This window comes from Lagenorhynchus albirostris, chromosome 4 (genome assembly GCF_949774975.1).
Source record: "Lagenorhynchus albirostris chromosome 4, mLagAlb1.1, whole genome shotgun sequence".
NCBI lineage: Eukaryota > Metazoa > Chordata > Mammalia > Artiodactyla > Delphinidae > Lagenorhynchus > Lagenorhynchus albirostris.
Genome location: NC_083098.1, coordinates 22,952,846 through 22,973,446, shown reverse-complemented (window position 1 = coordinate 22,973,446; position 20,601 = coordinate 22,952,846). Strand labels below are relative to the sequence as shown.

Sequence of the window (20,601 nt, the reverse complement as noted above, 5' to 3'; positions counted from 1 at the left end):
CACCATGTAGTGCGGCCACATTCTTACGCTTTGATTGTCTTCTCCCCCGTAGGCAGCCTTTCCTCTTCGTGATTTTAGTAGGGAAGAAAGTTGAGTAGGTCCCAGCCATACCAGCAATCTAAACAAAAAGAATCTCCTAAATGCACTGACCTCATGAATAAAAAGTCATCAGAATGAGAATGGAGTTTCGCTGGTTATTTTCCTCTGTGCATATGTTTTCACAGAGATACTATAGAAAGTGGCTTGTTTACGATAGAAATCAGATATTCAAGGTACATCTTCAAGAATCTTTGCCTACCCATTTTTAGCATCCTAGCTCCAAAATAATTATCTTGCTTGGAATTAATAATAATTCATAATTATCTCCTGCAAAGTGAATTATCACCTTTCCTCCCTGTAACGCACTCCTTGTTTTATATCCCAGGCTGATGAATGGATCTGGGGCCTTGATGCTAACACTGTCCTCTGTTAATACTGGCCACTTATGTCCTTTGACCCAAGCTGATTGATCCATTAGCCAAGTGATTGCTCCATCCGTGATTACATGATACTGTTGTTTTCACACTTAAGGGGACATGGGACCAGCCTGTCCTTTTTCTAGAGTAATCTCTTAGTTCAGAATTTGCCATTGGGCTCATTTTCAAATCTCAGATAACCAAAACCTAATCTTACTCCTGTGAGGTGACACACACCTATACCTGGTCCTTCCTGGGCTCCCTCTCCCCAGGCTTCCTCTGTCTGGCTTGTTCCCAAAGTTCTAGTAATTTCATGAAGAGCAATTCCTACTGGGTACCAGAATGCTGTGGGAAACTATAAGGGAAGAATCAAGTCTTTGGAATCAAAATGGAATTTCTAGTCTACCATTTTAATATTGAATATTATTCAACATCTCTTACCTGAAGTTCCCTCATCTCTAAAAACTAAGTCAATAACATTGACCTTATGTGATGGTTTTTGAGAGTTAAGTTAGCTAATGTTCATATACCAGTTGAATGTAAACAGCAACCCTCAATCTGCCTTTGGGTTGGAGTCCTCTCTCTCCTCCTCCATCCTTTGCTCCCTCTTTATCTCTCTCTCTGCCTTTCTTCCAGGCCTTCTGCAGTGTAGTGAGGACACAGCTCTCAAATGAGTCATAGTCAAATGTGAGAGACAGAAAAGTAAATCAGTGACTTTACTTTGTTGATGCCATAAAAGAGAAGGAAGCAGTGTCTGGCAAAGCTCAGTGTTCTCTCACCACTAGCTCGGCAGGATCTGATCTCCAAAAGACAAAGAACAGCATGAGTCTGCTTGGGGTCTGCTGCTGCGTGTGCCTCCAATAGAGTATTTGATTATGCATGAATCATGTATTAGTGTTGCATGAGAAACTGCTCTATTTCTCACCCCCAACAAACATACTCCCAGCTCATGTGTCATGCAAGCATTTTCATGACTTAAATGTTTTGCTGCCATTTACCACATAACCCTTTACTATATGATTGTTGGTTTTGGTCAGTGAACATGCTTGACTTTGTTCCTCATGGCAATCAAGATGCGTCTACTGACTGCAAAGGTTACTTTTTCTCCCAGTGGAATCCTGTGACCCGAGGTATCTACGAAGGAAGAAGAACAATGTATAGGAGTAGAATGTAAAATCATCTTCTTATATACCGTTATGTTCACAGTCTTCAAAGATGTGATTAAGAGCAGTGATCCATCCCTTATATGCCTTTACACAAGAAAGACAGCATGCAATACTACTTGTCTTTGATCAAAATAAGTTCCTTTCAACGTGGGTAACAGGAAGAGAGTTGAAAACCTATCTCCTATACAAAGCTAATCTGGAAAATTAAGAGAAAACTTCTCCCCTTTTTCCCCTCAGTAGTAGAGTTTATTCCCAGTATTAGCTAGAGAGTTGCTTCATTTTTCAATTTAGGAGCCTGAAAGATGCAGGTGATGGTGGTGATTAAGGCATATTCAGAATGAGAGCCAGTTCGTTTGGTTATATGGTCTGGAATACAGACTCCTCACCAAATTCCAATGAGTGATGTCACGTCCTCAGCTTGCTTGCCATTCTCCAGCATTTCCTCCCGGAAGTAATGAGCTTTTTAGGTGTCAGAGGTTTCTACCTCATTTTCTCAGACAATAGGCAGAGAATCATGTAATTTATGGAGACGATTGCTTTAATTAATAGCAGAGGAAAAGTGCTTTTAATTCTTTGGTGGAAAGGAGATCTTCCTTTAGGGGAAAATTGTTGATTACTTGTGTTTAATAGCATACTTTATACTCAAGATTAGAGGGTTATAGAAAGCAAGCTTGATTCATTTAGGAAAGCCAGCAAGGATAGGACGCGATTTTGCCAAACTGCAATAATTTTACCAAGCACTTTCATAGATACCATGTCATTTGCCTCTCACTGCAGCATGGCGAGGTAAGCAGGGCAAGAATCATCATTCTAAACTGTAGATGAACCAACTGTAGGTCCCCAGAAATGAGGTGGTTTTCCCAAGGTATCATAGGTAGCATGTCACATAGGCAGACCTTTTCTAACTTTGAATGTGCTGCTTTTCTACTAAACCCTCTTTCCCCCTCAGCTTTAGTATGCATATCTGTACACCCCCATATTTGGTTTAATGTGGTTGAATTATTCAACTTAACTCAGTCTTTACAAGACAAACGTCACATAATCTAAATTCAAATGTAGTTCTTTCTTCCTAGATTACTCCTACCCAAAAGTAGTTTATATGTTTACAAACTAACAAAATTAACTTAGCTAAAAAAATACATTTCAGTAAAAAAAATATAAACCTCTAAGAAAGTAGTATAATTGCATATTATCTTTGCACTAAACGCTATTCTATATGCCTGAAATAGCTCTGTTACAGAGAAAACACCTACTGAAAGATTCCTTTATGGCAAGATGCAGGAAAAGCACTAAGACTCCATTTGGTTCATATGCAGTGATGTATTAGAGAGGGTTCTCCAGACAAACAGAACCAATAGGAAATTATTTATATATATGTACATAAGTATATATATATACATATATGTGAAGAGTTTTATTAACATTTATTATAAGGAATTAACTCACACAATTTTGGAGACTGAGAAGTCCCACGATCTGCCATCTGCAAGCTAGAGACCCAGGAAAGCTGAAGGTGTAGTTCAGTCTGAATCTGAGGTCCTGAGAACCAGGGGAGCCAATGGTGTAGATTCCAGTCCGGGCTTAAAAGCCTGAGAATCAAGAGCACCGAGGATATGGGAGGGGGAAAGGTAAGCTGTGACAAAGTGAGAGAGAGGCATGGACATATATACACTACCAAACGTAAGGTAGATAGCTAGTGGGAAGCAGCCGTATAGCACAGGGAGATCTGCTCGGTACTTTGTGACCGCCTGGAGGGGGTGGGATAGGGGGATAGGGAGGGTGGGAGGGAGGGAGACGCAAGAGGGAAGACATATGGGAACATATGTATATGTATAACCGATTTACTTTGTTATAAAGCAGAAACTAACACACCATTGTAAAGCAATTATACTCCAATAAAGATGTAAAAAAATTTAAAAAAAATAAAAAGGAGACAAGAGATTTACTAACTAAATGTAACACATACATCTTATTTTGATCTGGATTTAAACAAATCAGCTATAAACAAAAACAAGTAGAAGAAACTTGGAAACTGACTGGATATAAATGATATCAAAAAATAAAGGTTAATTTTTTAGTTATTAAAAAAAGAAAAAGAGCACCGAGGGCAGAAGATTGATGTCCCAGATCAAACAATTAAGCAGAAAGGGTCAAATTTCTCTTTCCTCTACCTTTTTGTTCTACTCTGGCTGTCAGTGGATTAGATGATGCCCACCCTCATTTGGGGGAAGGGGGCAAAACGCTTTATTGAGTCCACCAATTCAAATGCTAATTTTATCTGCAAATGCTCTCACAGACACACCCGTAAATAACGTTTGGCCAAATACCTGGGTATCCTGTGACCCAGTCAGGTGGATTCATAAAATTAACCTCACAGATAGGGAGTCAGTGCCTCCATCTGAATGATGTGGAAAGAGAAGCAAGAAGGGAAGCCAGGAATGATTGGCTACCACGATGATAACTATATTAAAATCTTTATTCTTAAAAATAGAAATTTTTAGGACTCAAAAAATTCAGTGTTCTGTGTTGCCCTTGACAGAAATGGTTGCTAATCAGAACTTAGGAAGATTAGTGACCAGTGACCGAGAGGCTCCCTAGTGGTAGGGGCTGCTTCTTAGACTTACGTCAGCCAAAGTGACTTATTATGCAGATGAAGCACATAATATTGAGTAGAAATTCTCATACTTAGTGTGGCCAGAAGCACCTGAAGAGCTTCTCGAAATTTCAACTTAGAGTTCCCAATGGTTCTTTTTTTTTAATTTGACTTTTATTTTATATTGGAGTCTAGTCGATTTACAATGTTGTGTTAGTTTCAGGTGTACAGCAAAGTGGTTCAGTTATACATATACATATATCTGTTCTTTTTCAGATTCTTTTCCCATATAGGTTATTAGAGAATATTGAGTAGAGGTCCCTGTGCTATACAGTAGGTCCTTGTTGATTATCTATTTTATATATAGTAGTGTGTATATGTTAATCCCAAGCTGTTCTGACTGACTTGTGGCATGCCGGGAACTGCATTTTAATTCTCTAAGTCATTCTGTTAGAAGTGATCTGAAGATCACAGTTTAAGAACTTCTAATACCTAGAACAGTCAAATCCTTAGAGACAGTAAGTAGAGTGGTGGTTGCCAGGGATGGGGAGAAGGAAGAATGGGAAGTTCATGTTTACACGGTACAAAATTTCAGTTTGGGAAGATGAAAAATTCCTGGAGATGGATGGTGGTGGTGACTGCACAACAATGTGAATGTACTCAACGCCGCTGAACTGTACCCTTAAAAACGGTTAAAATGGGGCTTCCCTGGTGGCGCAGTGGTTGAGAGTCCGCCTGCCGATGCAGGGGACACGGGTTCGTGCCCCGGTCCGGGAGGATCCCACGTGCCGCGGAGCGGCTGGGCCCGTGAGCCATGGCCGCTGAACCTGCGCGTCTGGAGCCTGTGCTCCGCAACAGGAGAGGCCACAAGGTTAAAATGGTCCACTTTGCCATTATGTATATATTATCACAATAAAAAGAAAAACAAGAAGTTTGAATGCAAGCGGCGGTCATTCTTTAAAAATATTGGTGTATCTCTGCTTTCTTACTAATTATTGATAAAGAAAATAGACATCTCCAGTGTAAAATGTCGTAACTGGTGCTCAATTATGGACTCATGCCGTTCGGTAGTTCATCATTGCTTTATGACAGCGGAAAAATAATGGACTAAATAAAAAGATTCACAACACTTAAATTATTCTTTATTAGGAGAAAGTAGATTTCTTGTCTATCCATAATTTGGCCAAATTAATGGGGGTATTAGAGCTGCTCAGTCTGCATCCTTATGATTTGTTCCTCTACCTGCTGCTCTCAGGTGGATTCATCTGATTTTGCCTGATCTCGGTTTTGCAATAAAAATGTGTAGTGATACTCATGCTTTTTTCAGGATAGGGTGTGGGCCCACGTGGGCAAGAGCCTGAACTGCATTATTGCTATGGTGGATAAACTGATTGAAAGAGACGGCAGCGGTGAAGGAGACGATGGCAGCGGCAAAGATGGAGAAAAGGGCCATTCTTTAGGGGACTCCGTCATAACTCATCCACAGGGTAAGGAATCATTTTTTTTCCGGTCATTGACGAGTAACCAAAATGAGGAAGCCAAGATACAATGGGATCGAAAAAGAGGAGTCAGCAGTGCCTTAGATGAAAGTGCTGATAGAGTGTTTTTCCACTGCCCTGGCTGGGGTGATGGAAGGCTATTTATCAAATTGCATCACAGTTGTGTTTTCAGAACTGCTTGCAATGCTCGTTTTTGTTTTGTTTTTGCTTCATAAAAGCCCTCTTGAAAGGAGAACAGTGTTTTCTTTTAAAGAGTCTGACATAGTTTAATCTACTTTTACACATTCCTCCAAAATTGTATTAGGAAGAAAAACAAGCATCTGAAAACGCTTAGAAACTTTGAGGGATCTCAGGACACAGTATCTCAAAATGGTTCCTGAAAAGAAGTCGGTATGATAAAAATGTTCCTTGCCTTATTCTGAGGAGTGATTTTGTGAATTATTTCAAAAACATATAAGAAGTTTTAATTCTGTATAAGAAGAATGTTTTTGTGTGTTATTCCAAAGACATATTTTCACAGGGTCTAGAATTTCATGGATATATATGTATATGTACACACACACACAGATGCATACATATGCATACACATGTGGGTGTCTAGTCTCTGTAGATACACACACACACACACACACATGCGCACGCACACACACACACACACACACACACATATATATATAGAGAGAGGGATACTTTCAAATGTATGGCTTATTGACTAGCAAACATGATAATTAAAATTTTCACTACAGTTGCATCCCTATAAATGGCTTCTTTTGTTAAAATTTTTCGTTAACTTAATTAATTTTGACAACAAAAACTAAGACAGATACCTGCATTTCTCTATGATGGTAAGAACTGCTCTTAGAGAGGTCCCAGCTAGATGCTTAAGTGTTTGGAAAGAAAAAGTGTTGCCCTATCCTCTTCTTTCAAAATCTGCTTTTCCTTTTCCTTAAGGAAAATGAGTCATAATAAAATGTGGATGCTTATCAAATTCAATTTGTTTTCTCAATTTGTTTTCCTGATTTTTCATTACTCACATTTTCATCAGGAGTTTAATTATGGGAAACATCAATCTTTCATCACCTGATTAACAGTAGAACCATTTTCAAATCACTTTTGTAAACAATGGCTTTCTAAAGTTTGCTTACTGTAGATGGTCCTAATCCTCTAGAGTACGGTTATGTAGGTGGGAAGTTTACACTGGTGTTCTTTATGTTCTACTTGATCTAACTGTGTATGGGGATTTTTTTAAAAATAATATCAGGAAAAAAAAATAATATCAGGTTTTTTTCTGATTTTCTATAATGTTTTAAAAATAATATCAGTTTTATTAATGAAACTAGTCCAGGTCCATAACTTTACATGAATCAAAATGAAAGCCTGCCATAACTTACGTCAAAAGGAACTAGTATACTTCAGTGTTCTTTAATTGAATATTTATTGACCATCAGTGATGAGCCAGACACTGTGCTGTGCTCTGGAAAATGAGGTAAAGAAGCAGAATCCATATTAGTGACTTGTTTTGTCCATTGATGGATGTTCAAGGCATAATAATCTTTAGTGAGTAAGATTAAGAGATTAAGGGATACTGAACTTGGCCACATCTTTTTGTTTTCATGTTCCCCAAAACTTCTCATTGATGAGAATGGAGTTCCAAAGTATTTGAAATTATGCATTTATTCATATCTTATATTTTATCAGAAGATTGTATCTGTGCGATCAAAGTTTCCAGTTAAAAAGTAAAAACATTTGGTAGATAAATCATCTGTAAAATTAGATGAATCACCTTCATTTGAATGTAAAGCATTGTTTGGATATAGTCTAAAACCAGGTGGAATTTGCTCCCAAAGTAGAATTCACAACTTGATCAGCTTTTTACATGGTTAGAGTCAAATTACAACACAGTGCCCTGTAACTGATTTTATTTTTTCTATTTTATTATCCATGTTTATTTCATCCGTTCTTTTTTGTGTTAGAAACATTTTTAGGAGACAAGACACTATTTAAATGTGCAAAATAAAATCTATACTTTGGTCTCAAAATTATTCAATATAGTATTATCAAATAATTCTAAGTTAAATCTTTTGTTAACATTTCATGTGTTAGACGATTGTGTATAGTACTCACGTTTTGGCAAGGATAGTGGTACATAAAAGAGGATGCTTAACAAAGATAAATAGACGTCTTACAAATGAGTGTGTGCTCAAGTATACTTAAAATATATTATGGATGTTACTGCATATTTGGAATGGGATTGATTAGCTCAGTCAGTTATTTAATAAAAACTTTTTATTAAATAATAAAAATAATAATGCTTATTATTCTTATTTTACTCTTCCTCTTAAGGTTGGGAAAAATCACTTTCAGTTTCTACCCATAAAACAATGCAGTTAAGAAATTAATACATAGTGACTTTCTGAACTAATATAAAGCAAACAAGCTAAAGTCACATATTTACCTATACTACTCCCCCCAAACTATTTCAGACAAAGATATTTGAGATATACACTCACTAATGATATGTGCCTCAATTTACCTGTATTTTAAATTTTTATTAGAAATACTAATTTTAAAAATTTGAGAAGGAAAACAAATAGGATTGCATACAATTTTTATTTCCATCAGACATTTGAATATATCTTGTGTTTACACACACACACACACACACACACACACACAGAGTAACCAAACTGGAGTGCACAATATAAATACAGATGTTCTTCTTGATATCCTGCATGTCATTATATTATGAGTATTTCCTGATAAATATTCTCTGGAAATAGTGAAATTATAATGACTATAAACTAATTCATCAAAAGAGAAACCATTATTTTAGATATTTAATTATTATAATAATGCTGCAATTAACATGTAAGCATCTTTGAATATGTAAATCTTTAACTACATCTCAGAAATTGTCCCCTAAGTTAGATTGCTACAAGTGGAATTATCTTGTAAGGAAGAGTTACCCCTTCTCTCCAATGTAGTTATTTATACAATTACTTGTTTATATCAGTGTGGACTTGTGAATAATTTTATTCTTTGGTTTACAAACCAATAGTGTTATTATTTATTTTGGGCTCCAATTGTTCTAGAGTTAGCTCTTGGGAGCTCTCAGTGGCCTTTTGACAGCTTCTGCTGCTACAGGCTACATACTTTCTTACTTACTTTCTTACGTTTTTATTCACTCCCTTATTCTCTGGTATCATGAGGGACTTACTCTAGTCTGATCTGAATTTGCCCCAACTCTAGGTTCAGCTATTTTCCAAGGAACTCTGGTTTCTTTTACTGGAGAATAGAGTTTAGAAACCAACATCTGGGTGGGTTGGGACATTTTGGTGGTTCTTTGTAACAATAGGTACTCTTACCAGCAGTACCTGTGAACACTCTTTTAACTTCCCAGCCTTAAATATTTTCACTGATTTCATGCCATTTGGGGTGAAAAAATCATATTGTAATATCTGATTATTTGTGACTTGACATTACATAACTTAATACTATATTTCAAAAAATTATTTTGGTAATTAAATCCATTTCTTCAATAGCACCAAATTTATCCCCAGCCCATAGCTGGGGTGGAAAATCATTACATTCTTTTCCTTTTATAGTTAATTAATAAATTGACTCAGTGAGTGATTTGAGTCATCTAGAGTTCATTGTTCTATATAAGGTGCTAAATACTGATAGAGATTTGCTGTCACATCATTTATTAGTGATTATTTTCCTCACATTTGATTAGTTTTTCCTTATAATTAAGTTCTGCAGATATTTTTAATCAATTTTAGTCAATACACTAATTTTGATCAATTTCTGATCAATTAATCAGTGGATTTAGTCAAATTTTTTCATGTGCTTTTGACTATTGTGTTTTATATTGGGATACATTTTTTAAAATTTATTTATTTTTTGCTGAATTGGGTCTCTGCTGCTGCACGCGGGCTTTCGCTAGTTGCAACGAGTAGGGGCTACTCTTCATTGCAGTGCGCAGGCTTCTCATTGTAGTGGCTTCTCTTGTCGCGGGGCATGGGCTCTAGGCACGCGGGCTTCAGTAGTTGTGGCACACAGGCTCAGTAGTTGTGGGTCGCGGGCTCTAGAGCGCAGGCTCAGTAACTGTGGTGCACGGGCTTGGTTGCTCCACGGCATGTGGGATCTTCCCGGACCAGTGCTCGAACCCATGTCCCCTGCATTGGCAGTGGATTCTCAACCACTGCGTCACCAGGGAAGCCCTGGTATACATTTTGAAATCTCATAATTAACCTTTAGACAGTCAGTTTTTCTTTCTTTACCATCATTTTATTTTTACATTATAACCATAATTGGTGTTTCTTTGTTGGTTAAACAGATGGTCTTCTGAATTGTTGCTACATTTATTCACTTTTTTATGTTCCTCTATAACCTGCAGATATTTCTCTTTTCAAGTTGCAGATTTTTATTTTTATACTGTATCAATTTAATAATGTTTTAAACCTGTAGTTTTGAAGGTATTTTTGTTTGTTTTAGATCCAGGATTTGGCAGTATATCTTACTTCATAAATTTTGGACTTACTACAAATAGTGCTGAGAGAAGTAAAACTTTCTCTACTGTTCTGAGCACAAATAATAGATTAACTGTTCCAAACTCCCATGGCTTATATATATTCCTATATTTTCTTAATAAACAAGATTGTCCTTTTATTTTTTTGTACACTTAAACATACTTATAAGCATCTTCTGTATGTGTAGTACCACATGCTTTCAATTTCATAATAAATCGAGGACTCAACGATAAAACCAGTGAATTTAGAATCTTAGATTTTGATGTGCCCTTAAGGATTATGTAATTAAACCTCCTAAATTATGTTAAGACGCTTATCTGTAGTATCTGCCAATTTTCCCCTAGCCTGTGATACACATCTCCACTGATAGAAACCGTTTTTTATGTCCTAAAATGGCACACTCCAGATGTTGATCTAAATACGTTTTCTTTAATTTTACCCCCTAGCCCAGATCTAATCATTTACAACAAACGGAACAAATTTACTTTCCTTTTTGCACATTATAGCCTAACATATCTGAAAGCAACCATCATGTTATTTTTTGAATTGCCACTGTTTTGGTCATTTTTCAAAGGTTTAGCATCAAGTGCAGAGTAACACAGGAGGACCACTTCTCTACTTTTAGATACTATTCTATTTTTGATATCTAAGTTTACATTTGCTATTTTGACAGTCGTATCTTACTATTAACTTCATTGAAATCCATAAACGCTGCTAAATTGGACCTATCCTTCAGGCTTCTCAAAATTCAAGTAATATTTAAGCACCACTCTGTGCTAGACATTGTGAAATATTAGGAGCACAAGGAGATTAAGACACAGTCTATTTCAATTCTCCTGAAGAGATTGGTGTCTAAACCCACAACAGTAATATAGTACACTTTTGAGTACATGCTAATAAATACCTGTTTCTTTCATCCATCATATCTACTGTCCTACCCTACTCTGGTTTATTTTCTTCACATCTTGGAAACATTTCCTGTCCACTCGCAGAAGTAACAGATAAAAATGATGGGAAAACAGAGATAAATATATATCCTTGAGGCATATTACTAAAAAGAATTGTATGCATTGAAATACACTTGTTAATCACTACTCTTTGGGGATGTGTGTTGATCTGGCTATGTATTGGCCCATTTGTGTTATTGCATGGCCTGTATTGCTCTGTTTTTCACACAGGTGTCGTGAAGTGCCCTGTGAAAGGCCAAATACCCTATGTCATTGAATACGTTTTTCTAATCTACCTAGCTGTAAGCCCTATCAAAAATGAGATGAAGTTCCTGTGCCATAATTTTCCCAGATGAGCCCATGCTGGCTTCAAGTCATCACTGCTTCCTCATACAAAGGAGATAAACATCCCTGGAGATCACAGAATTAGTTCACGTACCACTGGTTACTTTCATGTTCCTTGATTCTCACGTTCTTCCCCAATTCATAATTTTCTTCTAACTGGCAGGCACATGCCTTGGGATCTGAGAATTTATTTTCCCCCCACATCTTTTAGTTTATCGCTGCCTGCCTCCAGTTAACACAATTGTCTGGTAACTACCAAGAATTTATCAGTAATTTATCACCAATTATCCATGACTAGCGAATGCCAAAGATCAGTCGTCTGAAAAGTTCCCCTCCCCGTACTCCAAATAGGGACAAATCCAAGGTTTTAGCAAATCACATTTTTTAGCCAATCTTTTTTCCTATCTTTACCTTTGGTTGGCCAAAGTAGCTATCTTCCTAATACACCTGAAATAAGTAATGAATAGAACAATTAATCAGTTGACACAATTATATCTAAATATATCTAAAACAGTTCATGGTGTTAAGCCTTATGGAAGAGACATACCAAATACATGTTAGTTGGAAGACAAAGAGGAAGATCCTTTCATTCAATTGATAGATATTATTTGAGCATCTGTTCTATGCCAGGCACTGTATCTAGAAATACACTCAGTCATCGTCGTATTCTTGCAGTCTGGTGGCTGAGCAACTTGTATTTGAAAGGAGATACACAGAGATTTTTCCAAAGACAGCATCTACAAATAAAGAAAGTGGAAGAGGAAGTATCCATTTGGGAGTCTTCAGCGGATAGATAGATGAAACTGGATAAAATGAAAAGAGAAAGAAAGGAAAAAATGAGCATAATCCCTAATACAGAGCCTTGAGGTGCGGAGATTGCCCTCGGCCGAGGAGTAGGAAGCACCAGGGGATGAAAATCAAATGCAACTTGGAGACCAAATGAGGGAAAAGAGAGGAAATAGTCACCTTAATAGTTAAAACTGACTGCACTCGCATTTCTGTGACATGCACTTTGCTAAGCTTTCCATCCCTGCCTCCCTTCCAGGCACAGTGATCCCTGATTGAATTTGTCAGAAAGAACTGGGTCTGCAGAATAACTGTTGGACAAGGAATGCTTCAATTTTAAGAGCAGTTTTGCATGTGTGTTTACTTGCCCTTATGTTTGCTCTTAATATCTTGATGAATGATTTCCCAGGTAGTCACAGCTAATGCTTCACTTGTTGGTTACGTTTTCTCCTTATCTTACAAGGCCCTGAATTCCCAGACTCCCACTTGCCTCTTCAAGTGCTTTGCCATCTTCTTCATGTCACCCTACCTCAACCTTCCTGATCCAGCCACACTGGACTCTTTGGAGAGCTCACCTTGTGCTTTTCAATGCCAGGCTTTCAAATGTTTGCCCACCTCTACTGTCCACAGCCTCAGTCTGCACACCTTCTGGGGCACCTTTTCTGATCTTTCAGACCAGAGTTGGCGTTACAAGCGGGGGACCACTTGCAAGTGCGCAGAATTCCTCAGTCAGCAGGACCCTTTGCTCTGGGTTTAATGCTCTATGGTCACCATCTTGCCTTTTTTTTTTTAATAGTGTTAGCTTTGTGTTATAAGTAAATAATGGGCAAAGAAGGCTATGCCTGGAACTTGGAGACTTGGTTCATCTCCAGTTCTGTCTCCCTGGTTCTCCAGTGCCTCCCTAGCTTCCCCATCCTTGTCCCAGTCTAGTGACCATCTCCCATTCCCACCCTCACCTGCTAAGGGACCTGGGTGTGAGTGCTGGAGAGTCAGGGTCAGTCTGGGTGCCTTTGAAGCTCTTCACGCAAGATCCCCATACCCAAAGGACTATGAACTGAAAGAGTAAATAGAAATCACCATGATGGGCCGAGAGAGGTACCACTGAGGAAGAAAGAAAGAAAAAAAAAAAAAGCTTGTTTACTGCTTTTTGAACCAAAGTCTCACAATTTTATTTTTCATTGGATTCTGCACATGATGGAATCATGCTTTCTACAAGGGTTGTAAGTACAAAGGCCCACAGTCATCGTGCAGGTTAACATGAATGAGTCAGGTGAAATTGATGGACACTGGAGCAAACTAGGAAGTAAATGTCCCTACAAAGAGGGCCACTGCTACAGCTCTAGCCAATCATTCCCATGGGGGAATCTGGACCTAAAGTTATTTACCACATCTTCTGATTCTTCAAGTGACTGAATTTTTATATAAAATATCCTAATTTTTTAAAGGTTGATAATAGATTTTTTAAAAATTATTACAATGTGAGGAAGGCCAAATAAAATACATGTGAGGGCCAAATGAAGCTGTTCATGGGCCACTAGTTTGCAGCCTCTGTATCTCTGATTTATTGGTAATGCTGTTTTAAATATTGTTTCCCCTACTAGTCTTGGCTCTGTGAGAAAATATGCCAAGTATTTTTGATTTGCTCTTGAATCTCCAGAGCCTAACATGATTCTTGGCAAGTAGAGTCCAACGCGTAGTCACCTTGATCTATAACTGCTACCAGACAAGAAATGCTTAGGTTTTCTTGGTATTATTGACTATCTTCAGTGTACGTGCATATTTATGCATACATGCTTGAAAATCATATCCTCGAACTTGTACTTAACATTCCTGGAGTCCATGAATTTCTACACATGAATGTTTAGAATTCCATTGGGAAAGAAACATCAATGAATGAGGCTTTTTTAAACTCACAGGTCAGTAGGTGAGACAACTTTTAAAATACACTTACAAGTTAAAATTAAAACTTGGTAAAAAATAAAAGATGACACAAAGATTTTTATTATAAACTTTGAACTCCAATAATAATTGTACCCTATGACATTGTTGAACATTTAGTCTTACCAGAAAATTAATGTTGTTTCCCTTAAAAATTGTGCCGTGAATTATGATGTAACAAAACAACACTTGACCCAGAGCCAAGATACTTGGCAAGTCCACAGTTTACTAATTTGGCTGCATGACCTTTGACACATTGCTTAAATTCTCTGGACCTCACTTTCTTTGTTGGTAAAATACAGATCATCTGCAAATTTTTAAGGTCTCTTCCAGTTCTGAAGTTTTACGATAATAAAGATGTCACATTATTATTTTTTTTAACATCTTTATTGGGGCATAATTGCTTTACAATGGTGTGTTAGTTTCTGCTTTATAACAAAGTGAATCAGTTATACATATACATATGTTCCCATATGTCTTCCCTCTTGCGTCTCCCTCCCTCCCACCCTCCCTATCCCACCCCTCCAGGCTGTCACAAAGCACCGAGCCAATATCCCTGTGCCATGCGGCTGCTTCCCACTAGCTATCTACCTTACGTTTGTTAGTGTGTATATGTCCATGACTCTCTCGCGCCCTGTCACAGCTCACCCTTCCCCCTCCCCATATCCTCAAGTCCGTTTTCCAGTAGGTCTGCGTCTTTATTCCTGTCTTACCCCTAGGTTCTTCATGACATTTTTTTTCTTAAATTCCATATATATGTGTTAGCATACGGTATTTGTCTTTTTCTTTCTGACTTACTTCACTCTGTATGACAGACTCTAGGTCCATCCACCTCATTACAAATAGCTCAATTTCGTTTCTTTTTATGGCTGAGTAATATTCCATTGTATATATGTGCCACATCTTCTTTATCCATTCATCTGATGATGGGCACTTAGGTTGTTTCCATCTCCGGGCTATTGTAAATAGAGCTGTAATGAACATTTTGGTACATGACTCTTTTTGAATTTTGGTTTTCTCAGGGTATATGCCCAGTAGTGGGATTGCTGGGTCATATGGTAGTTCTATTTGTAGTTTTTTAAGGAACCTCCATACTGTTCTCCATAGTGGCTGAACCAATTCACATTCCCACCAGCAGTGCAAGAGTGTTCCGTTTTCTCCACACCCTCTCCAGCATTTATTGTTTCTAGATTTTTTGATGATGGCCATTCTGACTGGTGTGAGATGATATCTCATTGTAGTTTTGATTTGCATTTCTCTAATGATTAATGATGTTGAGCATTCTTTCATGTGTTTGTTGGCAGTCTGTATATCTTCTTCGGAGAAATGTCTATTTAGGTCTTCTTCCCATTTTTGGATTGGGTTGTTTGTTTTTTTGTTACTGAGCTGCATGAGCTGCTTGTAAATTTTGGAGATTAATCCTTTGTCAGTTGCTTCATTTGCAAATATTTTCTCCCATTCTGAGGGTTGTCTTTTGGTCTTGTTTATGGTTTCCTTTGCTGTGCAAAAGCTTTGAAGTTTCATTAGGTCCCATTTGTTTACTTTTGTTTTTATTTCCATTACTCTAGGAGGTGGGTCAGAAAGGATCTTGCTGTGATTTATGTCATAGAGTGTTCTGCCTATGTTTTCCTCTAAGAGTTTGATAGTTTCTGGCCTTACATTTAGGCCTTTAATCCATTTTGAGCTTATTTTTGTGTATGGTTGTAGGGAGTGATCTAATCTCATACTTTTACATGTACCTGTCCAGTTTTCCCAGCACCACTTATTGAAGAGGCTGTCCTTTCTCCACTGTACATTCCTGCCACCTTTATCAAAGATAAGGTGTCCATATGTGCGTGGGTTTCTCTCTGGGCTTTCTATCCTGTTCCATTGATCTATCTTTCTGTTTTTATGCCAGTACCATACTGTCTTGATTACTGTAGCTTTGTAGTATAGTCTGAAGTCAGGGAGCCTGATTCCTCCAGCTCCTTTTTTCGTTCTCAAGATTGCATTGGCTATTCGGGGTGTTTTGTGTTTCCATACAAATTGCGAAATTTTTTGTTCTAGTTCTGTGAAAAATGCCAGTGGTAGCTTCATAGGGATTGCATTGAATCTATAGATTGCTTTGGGTGGTAGAGTCATTTTCACAATGTTGATTCTTCCAATCCAAGAACATGGTATATCTCTCCATCTATTTGTATCATCTTTAATTTCTTTCATCAGTGTCATAATTTTCTGCATACAGGTCTTTTGTCTCCTTAGGTAGGTTTATTCCTAGATATTTTATTCTTTTCATTGCAGTGGTAAATGGGAGTGTTTTCTTGATTTCACATCATTAGTACATAGGAATGCCAGAGATTTCATTAATTTTGTATCCTGATACTTTACCAAATTCATTGATTAGCTCTAGTAGTTTTCTGGTAGCATCTTTAGGATTCTCTATGTATAGGATCATGTCATCTGCAAACAGTGACAGCTTTACTTCTTCTTTTCCGATTTGGATTCCTTTTATTTCCTTTTCTTCTCTGATTGCTGTGGCTAAAACTTCCAAAACTATGTTGAATAAGAGTGGTGAGAGTGGGCAACCTTGTCTTGTTCCTGATCTTAGTGGAAATGCTTTCAGTTTTTCACCATTGAGGATGATGTTTGCTGTGGGCTTGTCATATATGGCCTTTATTATGTTGAGGAAAGTTCCCTCTATGCCTACTTTCTGCAGGGTTTTTATCATAAATGGGTGTTGAATTTTGTCAAAAGCTTTCTCTTCATCTATTGAGATGATCATATGGTTTTTCTCCTTCAATTTGTTAATATGGTTTATCACATTGATAGATTTGCGTATATTGAAGAATCCTTGCATTCCTTGAAAAAACCCCACTTGATCATGGTGTATGATCCTTTTAATGTGCTGTTGGATTCTGTTTGCTAGTACTTTGTTGAGGATTTTTGCATCTATGTTCATCAGTGATATTGGCCTGTAGTTTTCTTTCTTTGTGACATCCTTGTCTGGTTTTGGTATCAAGGTGATGGTGGCCTCGTAGAAGGAATTTGGGAGTGTTCCTCCCTCTGCTATATTTTGGAAGAGTTTGACAAGGATAGGTATCATCTCTTCTCTAAATGTTTGTTAGAATTCGCCTGTGAAGCCATCTGGTCGTGGGCTTTTGTTTGTTGTAAGATTTTTAATCACAGTTTCAATTTCAGTGCTTGTGATTGGTCTGTTCATATTTTCTATTTCTTCCTGATTCAGTCTTGGCAGGTTGTGCATTTCTAAGAATTTGTCCATTTCTTCCAGATTGTCCATTTTATTGGCACAGAGTTGCTTGTAGTAATCTCTCATGATCTTTTTTATTTCTGCAGTGTCAGTTTTTACTTCTCCTTTTTCATTTCTAATTCTATTGATTTGAGTCTTCTCCCTTTTTTTTCTTGATGAGTCTGGCTAGTGGTTTATCTATTTTGTTTATCTTCTCAAAGAACCAGCTTTTAGTTTTATTGATCTTTGCTATTGTTTCCTTCATTTCTTTTTCATTTATTTCTGATCTGATTTTTATGATTTCTTTCCTTCTGCTAGCTTTGGGGTTTTTTTGTTCTTCTTTCTCTAATTGCTTGAGGTGCAAGGTTAGGTTGTTTATTCGAGATGTTTCCTGCTTCTTAAGGTGGGCTTGTACTGCTATAACCTTCCCGCTTAGAACTGCTTTTGCTGCATCCCATAGGTTTTGGGTCGTTGTGTCTCCATTGTCATTTGTTTCTAGGTATTTTTTTATTTCCTCTTTGATTTCTTCAGTGATCACTTCATTATTAAGTAGTGTATTGTTTAGCCTCCATGTGTTTGTATTTTTTACAGATCTTTTCCTGTAATTGATATCTAGTCTCATGGCGTTGTGGTCAGAAAAGATACTTGATACAATTTCAATTTTCTTAAATTTACCAAGGCTTGATTTGTGACCAGAGATATGATCTATCCTGGAGAATGTTCCATGAGCACTTGAGAAAAATGTGTATTCTGTTGTTTTTGGATGGAATGTCCTATAAATATCAATTAAGTCCATCTTGTTTAATGTATCATTTAAAGCTTGTGTTTCCTTATTTATTTTCATTTTGGATGATCTGTCCATTGGTGAAAGTGGGGTGTTAAAGTCCCCTACTATGAATGTGTTACTGTCGATTTCCCCCTTTATGGCTGTTAGTATTTGCCTTATGTATTGAGGTGCTCCTATGTTGGGTGCATAAATATTTACAATTGTTATATCTTCTTCTTGGATCGATCCCTTGATCATTATGTAGTGTCCTTCTTTGTCTCTTTTAATAGTCCTTATTTTAAAGTCTATTTTGTCTGATATGAGAATTGCTACTCCAGCTTTCTTTTGGTTTCCATTTGCATGGAATATCTTTTTCCATCCCCTTACTTTCAGTCTGTATGCGTCTCTAGGTCTGAAGTGGGTCTCTTGTAGACAGCATATATAAGGGTCTTGCTTTTGTATCCATTCAGCCAATCTGTGTCTTTTGGTGGGAGCATTTAGTCCATTTACATTTAAGGTAATTATCAATATGTATGTTCCTATTCCCATTTTCTAAATTGTTTTGGGTTCGTTATTACAGGTCTTTTCCTTCTCTTGTGTTTCTTGTCTAGAGAAGTTCCTTTAGCATTTGTTGTAAAGCTGGTTTGGTGGTGCTGAACTCTCTCAGCTTTTGCTTGTCTGTAAAGGTTTTAATTTCTCCATCAAATCTGAATGAGATCCTTGCTGGGTAGAGTAGTCTTGGTTGCAGGTTTTTCTGCTTCATCACTTTCAGTATGTCCTGCCAGTCCCTTCTGGCTTGCAGAGTTTCTGCTGAGCGATCAGCTGTTAACCTTATGGGCATTCCCTTGTGTGTTATTTGTTGTTTTTCCTTTGCTGCTTTTAATATGCTTTCTTTGTATTTAATTTTTGACAGTTTGATTAATATGTGTCTTGGCGTATTTATCCTTGGATTTATCCTGTATGGGACTCTCTGTGCTTCCTGGACTTGATTAACTATTTCCTTTCCCATATTAGGGAAGTTTTCAACTATAATCTCTTCAAATATTTTCTCAGTCCCTTTCTTTTTCTCTTCTTCTTCTGGAACCCCTATAATTCGAATGTTGGTGCGTTTGATGTTGTCCCAGAGGTCTCTGAGACTGTCCTCAGTTTTTTTCATTCTTTTTTCTTTATTATGCTCTGCAGTAGTTATTTCCACTATTTTATCTTCCAAGTCACTTATCCATTCTTCTGCCTCAGTTATTCTGCTATTGATCCCATCTAGAGTACTTTTAATTTCATTTATTGTGTTGTTCATCATTGCTTGTTTCATCTTTATTTCTTCTAGGTCCTTGTTAACTGTTTCTTGCATTTTGTCTATTCTATCTCCAAGATTTCGGATCATCCTTACTATCATTATTCTGAATTCTTTTTCAGGTAAGCTGCCTATTTCCTCTTCATTTGTTAGGTCTGGTGCATTTTTATCTTGCTCCTTTATCTGCTGTGTGTTTTTCTGTCTTCTCATTTTGCTTATCTTACTGTGTTTGGGGTCTCCTTTTTGCAGGCTGCAGGTTTGTAGTTCCCGTTGTTTTTGGTGTCTGTCTCCAGTGGCTAAGGTTGGTTCAGTGGGTTGTGTAGGCTTCCTGGTGGCGGGGCCTAGTGCCTGTGTTGTGGTGGATGAGGCTGGATCCTGTCTCTCTAGTGGGCAGGTTCACATCTGGTGGTGTGTTTTGGGGTGTCTGTGGCCTTATTATGATTTTAGGCAGCCTCTCTGCTAATGGGTGGGGTTGTGTTCCTGTTTTGCTAGTTGTTTGGCATAGGTTGTCCAGCACTGTAGCTTGCTGATCGTTGAGTGAGGCTGGGTGCTGGTGTTGAGATGGAGATCTCTGGGAGATTTTTGCCGTTTGATATTATGTGGAGCTGGGAAGTCTCTTGTTGACCAGTGTCCTGAAGTTGGCTCTCCTACCTCAGAGGCAGAGCCCTGGCTCCTGGCTGGAGCACCAAGAGCCTTTCATCCACACGGCTCAGAATAAAAGGGAGAAAAAGTAGAGAGAATTAGTAGAAGTATGAGGAAAGAAAGAAGGAAAAGAGGGAAGGAAGGAAGAAAGAAAGAAAGAAGGAAAGAAGGCAAGAAGGAAAGAAAGGAGGGAGAGAGGGAGGGAGGAAGGAATGAAGGAGGGAAAGAAGGAAAAAAGAAAGAAAGAAGATACAGTAAAAATAAAATAAAGTATAATAAAGTTATTGAATTAAAAAATACTTATTTAGAAAAGAAAAAAAAGGGGGGACGGATAGAACCTTAGGACAAATGTTGGAAGCAAAGCTATACAGACAAAATCTTACACAGAAGCATACACATACACCCTCACAAAAAG

The 20,601-nt window shown here is 37.6% G+C and overlaps 1 protein-coding gene across 5 annotated transcripts in view; it reads left to right on the top strand.

Moving 5' to 3' along the window:
• INPP4B (inositol polyphosphate-4-phosphatase type II B) overlaps window positions 1-20,601 on the top strand; it is a 728,360-nt gene that overhangs the window by 610,672 nt on the left and 97,087 nt on the right. For all 5 annotated transcript variants that reach the window (XM_060147684.1, XM_060147683.1, XM_060147686.1 and 2 more), the window contains one exon: window positions 5,542-5,701. In XM_060147684.1, coding sequence (XP_060003667.1) covers window positions 5,542-5,701 — 160 coding nt within the window. The remainder of the gene's footprint in view (window positions 1-5,541; window positions 5,702-20,601) is intronic.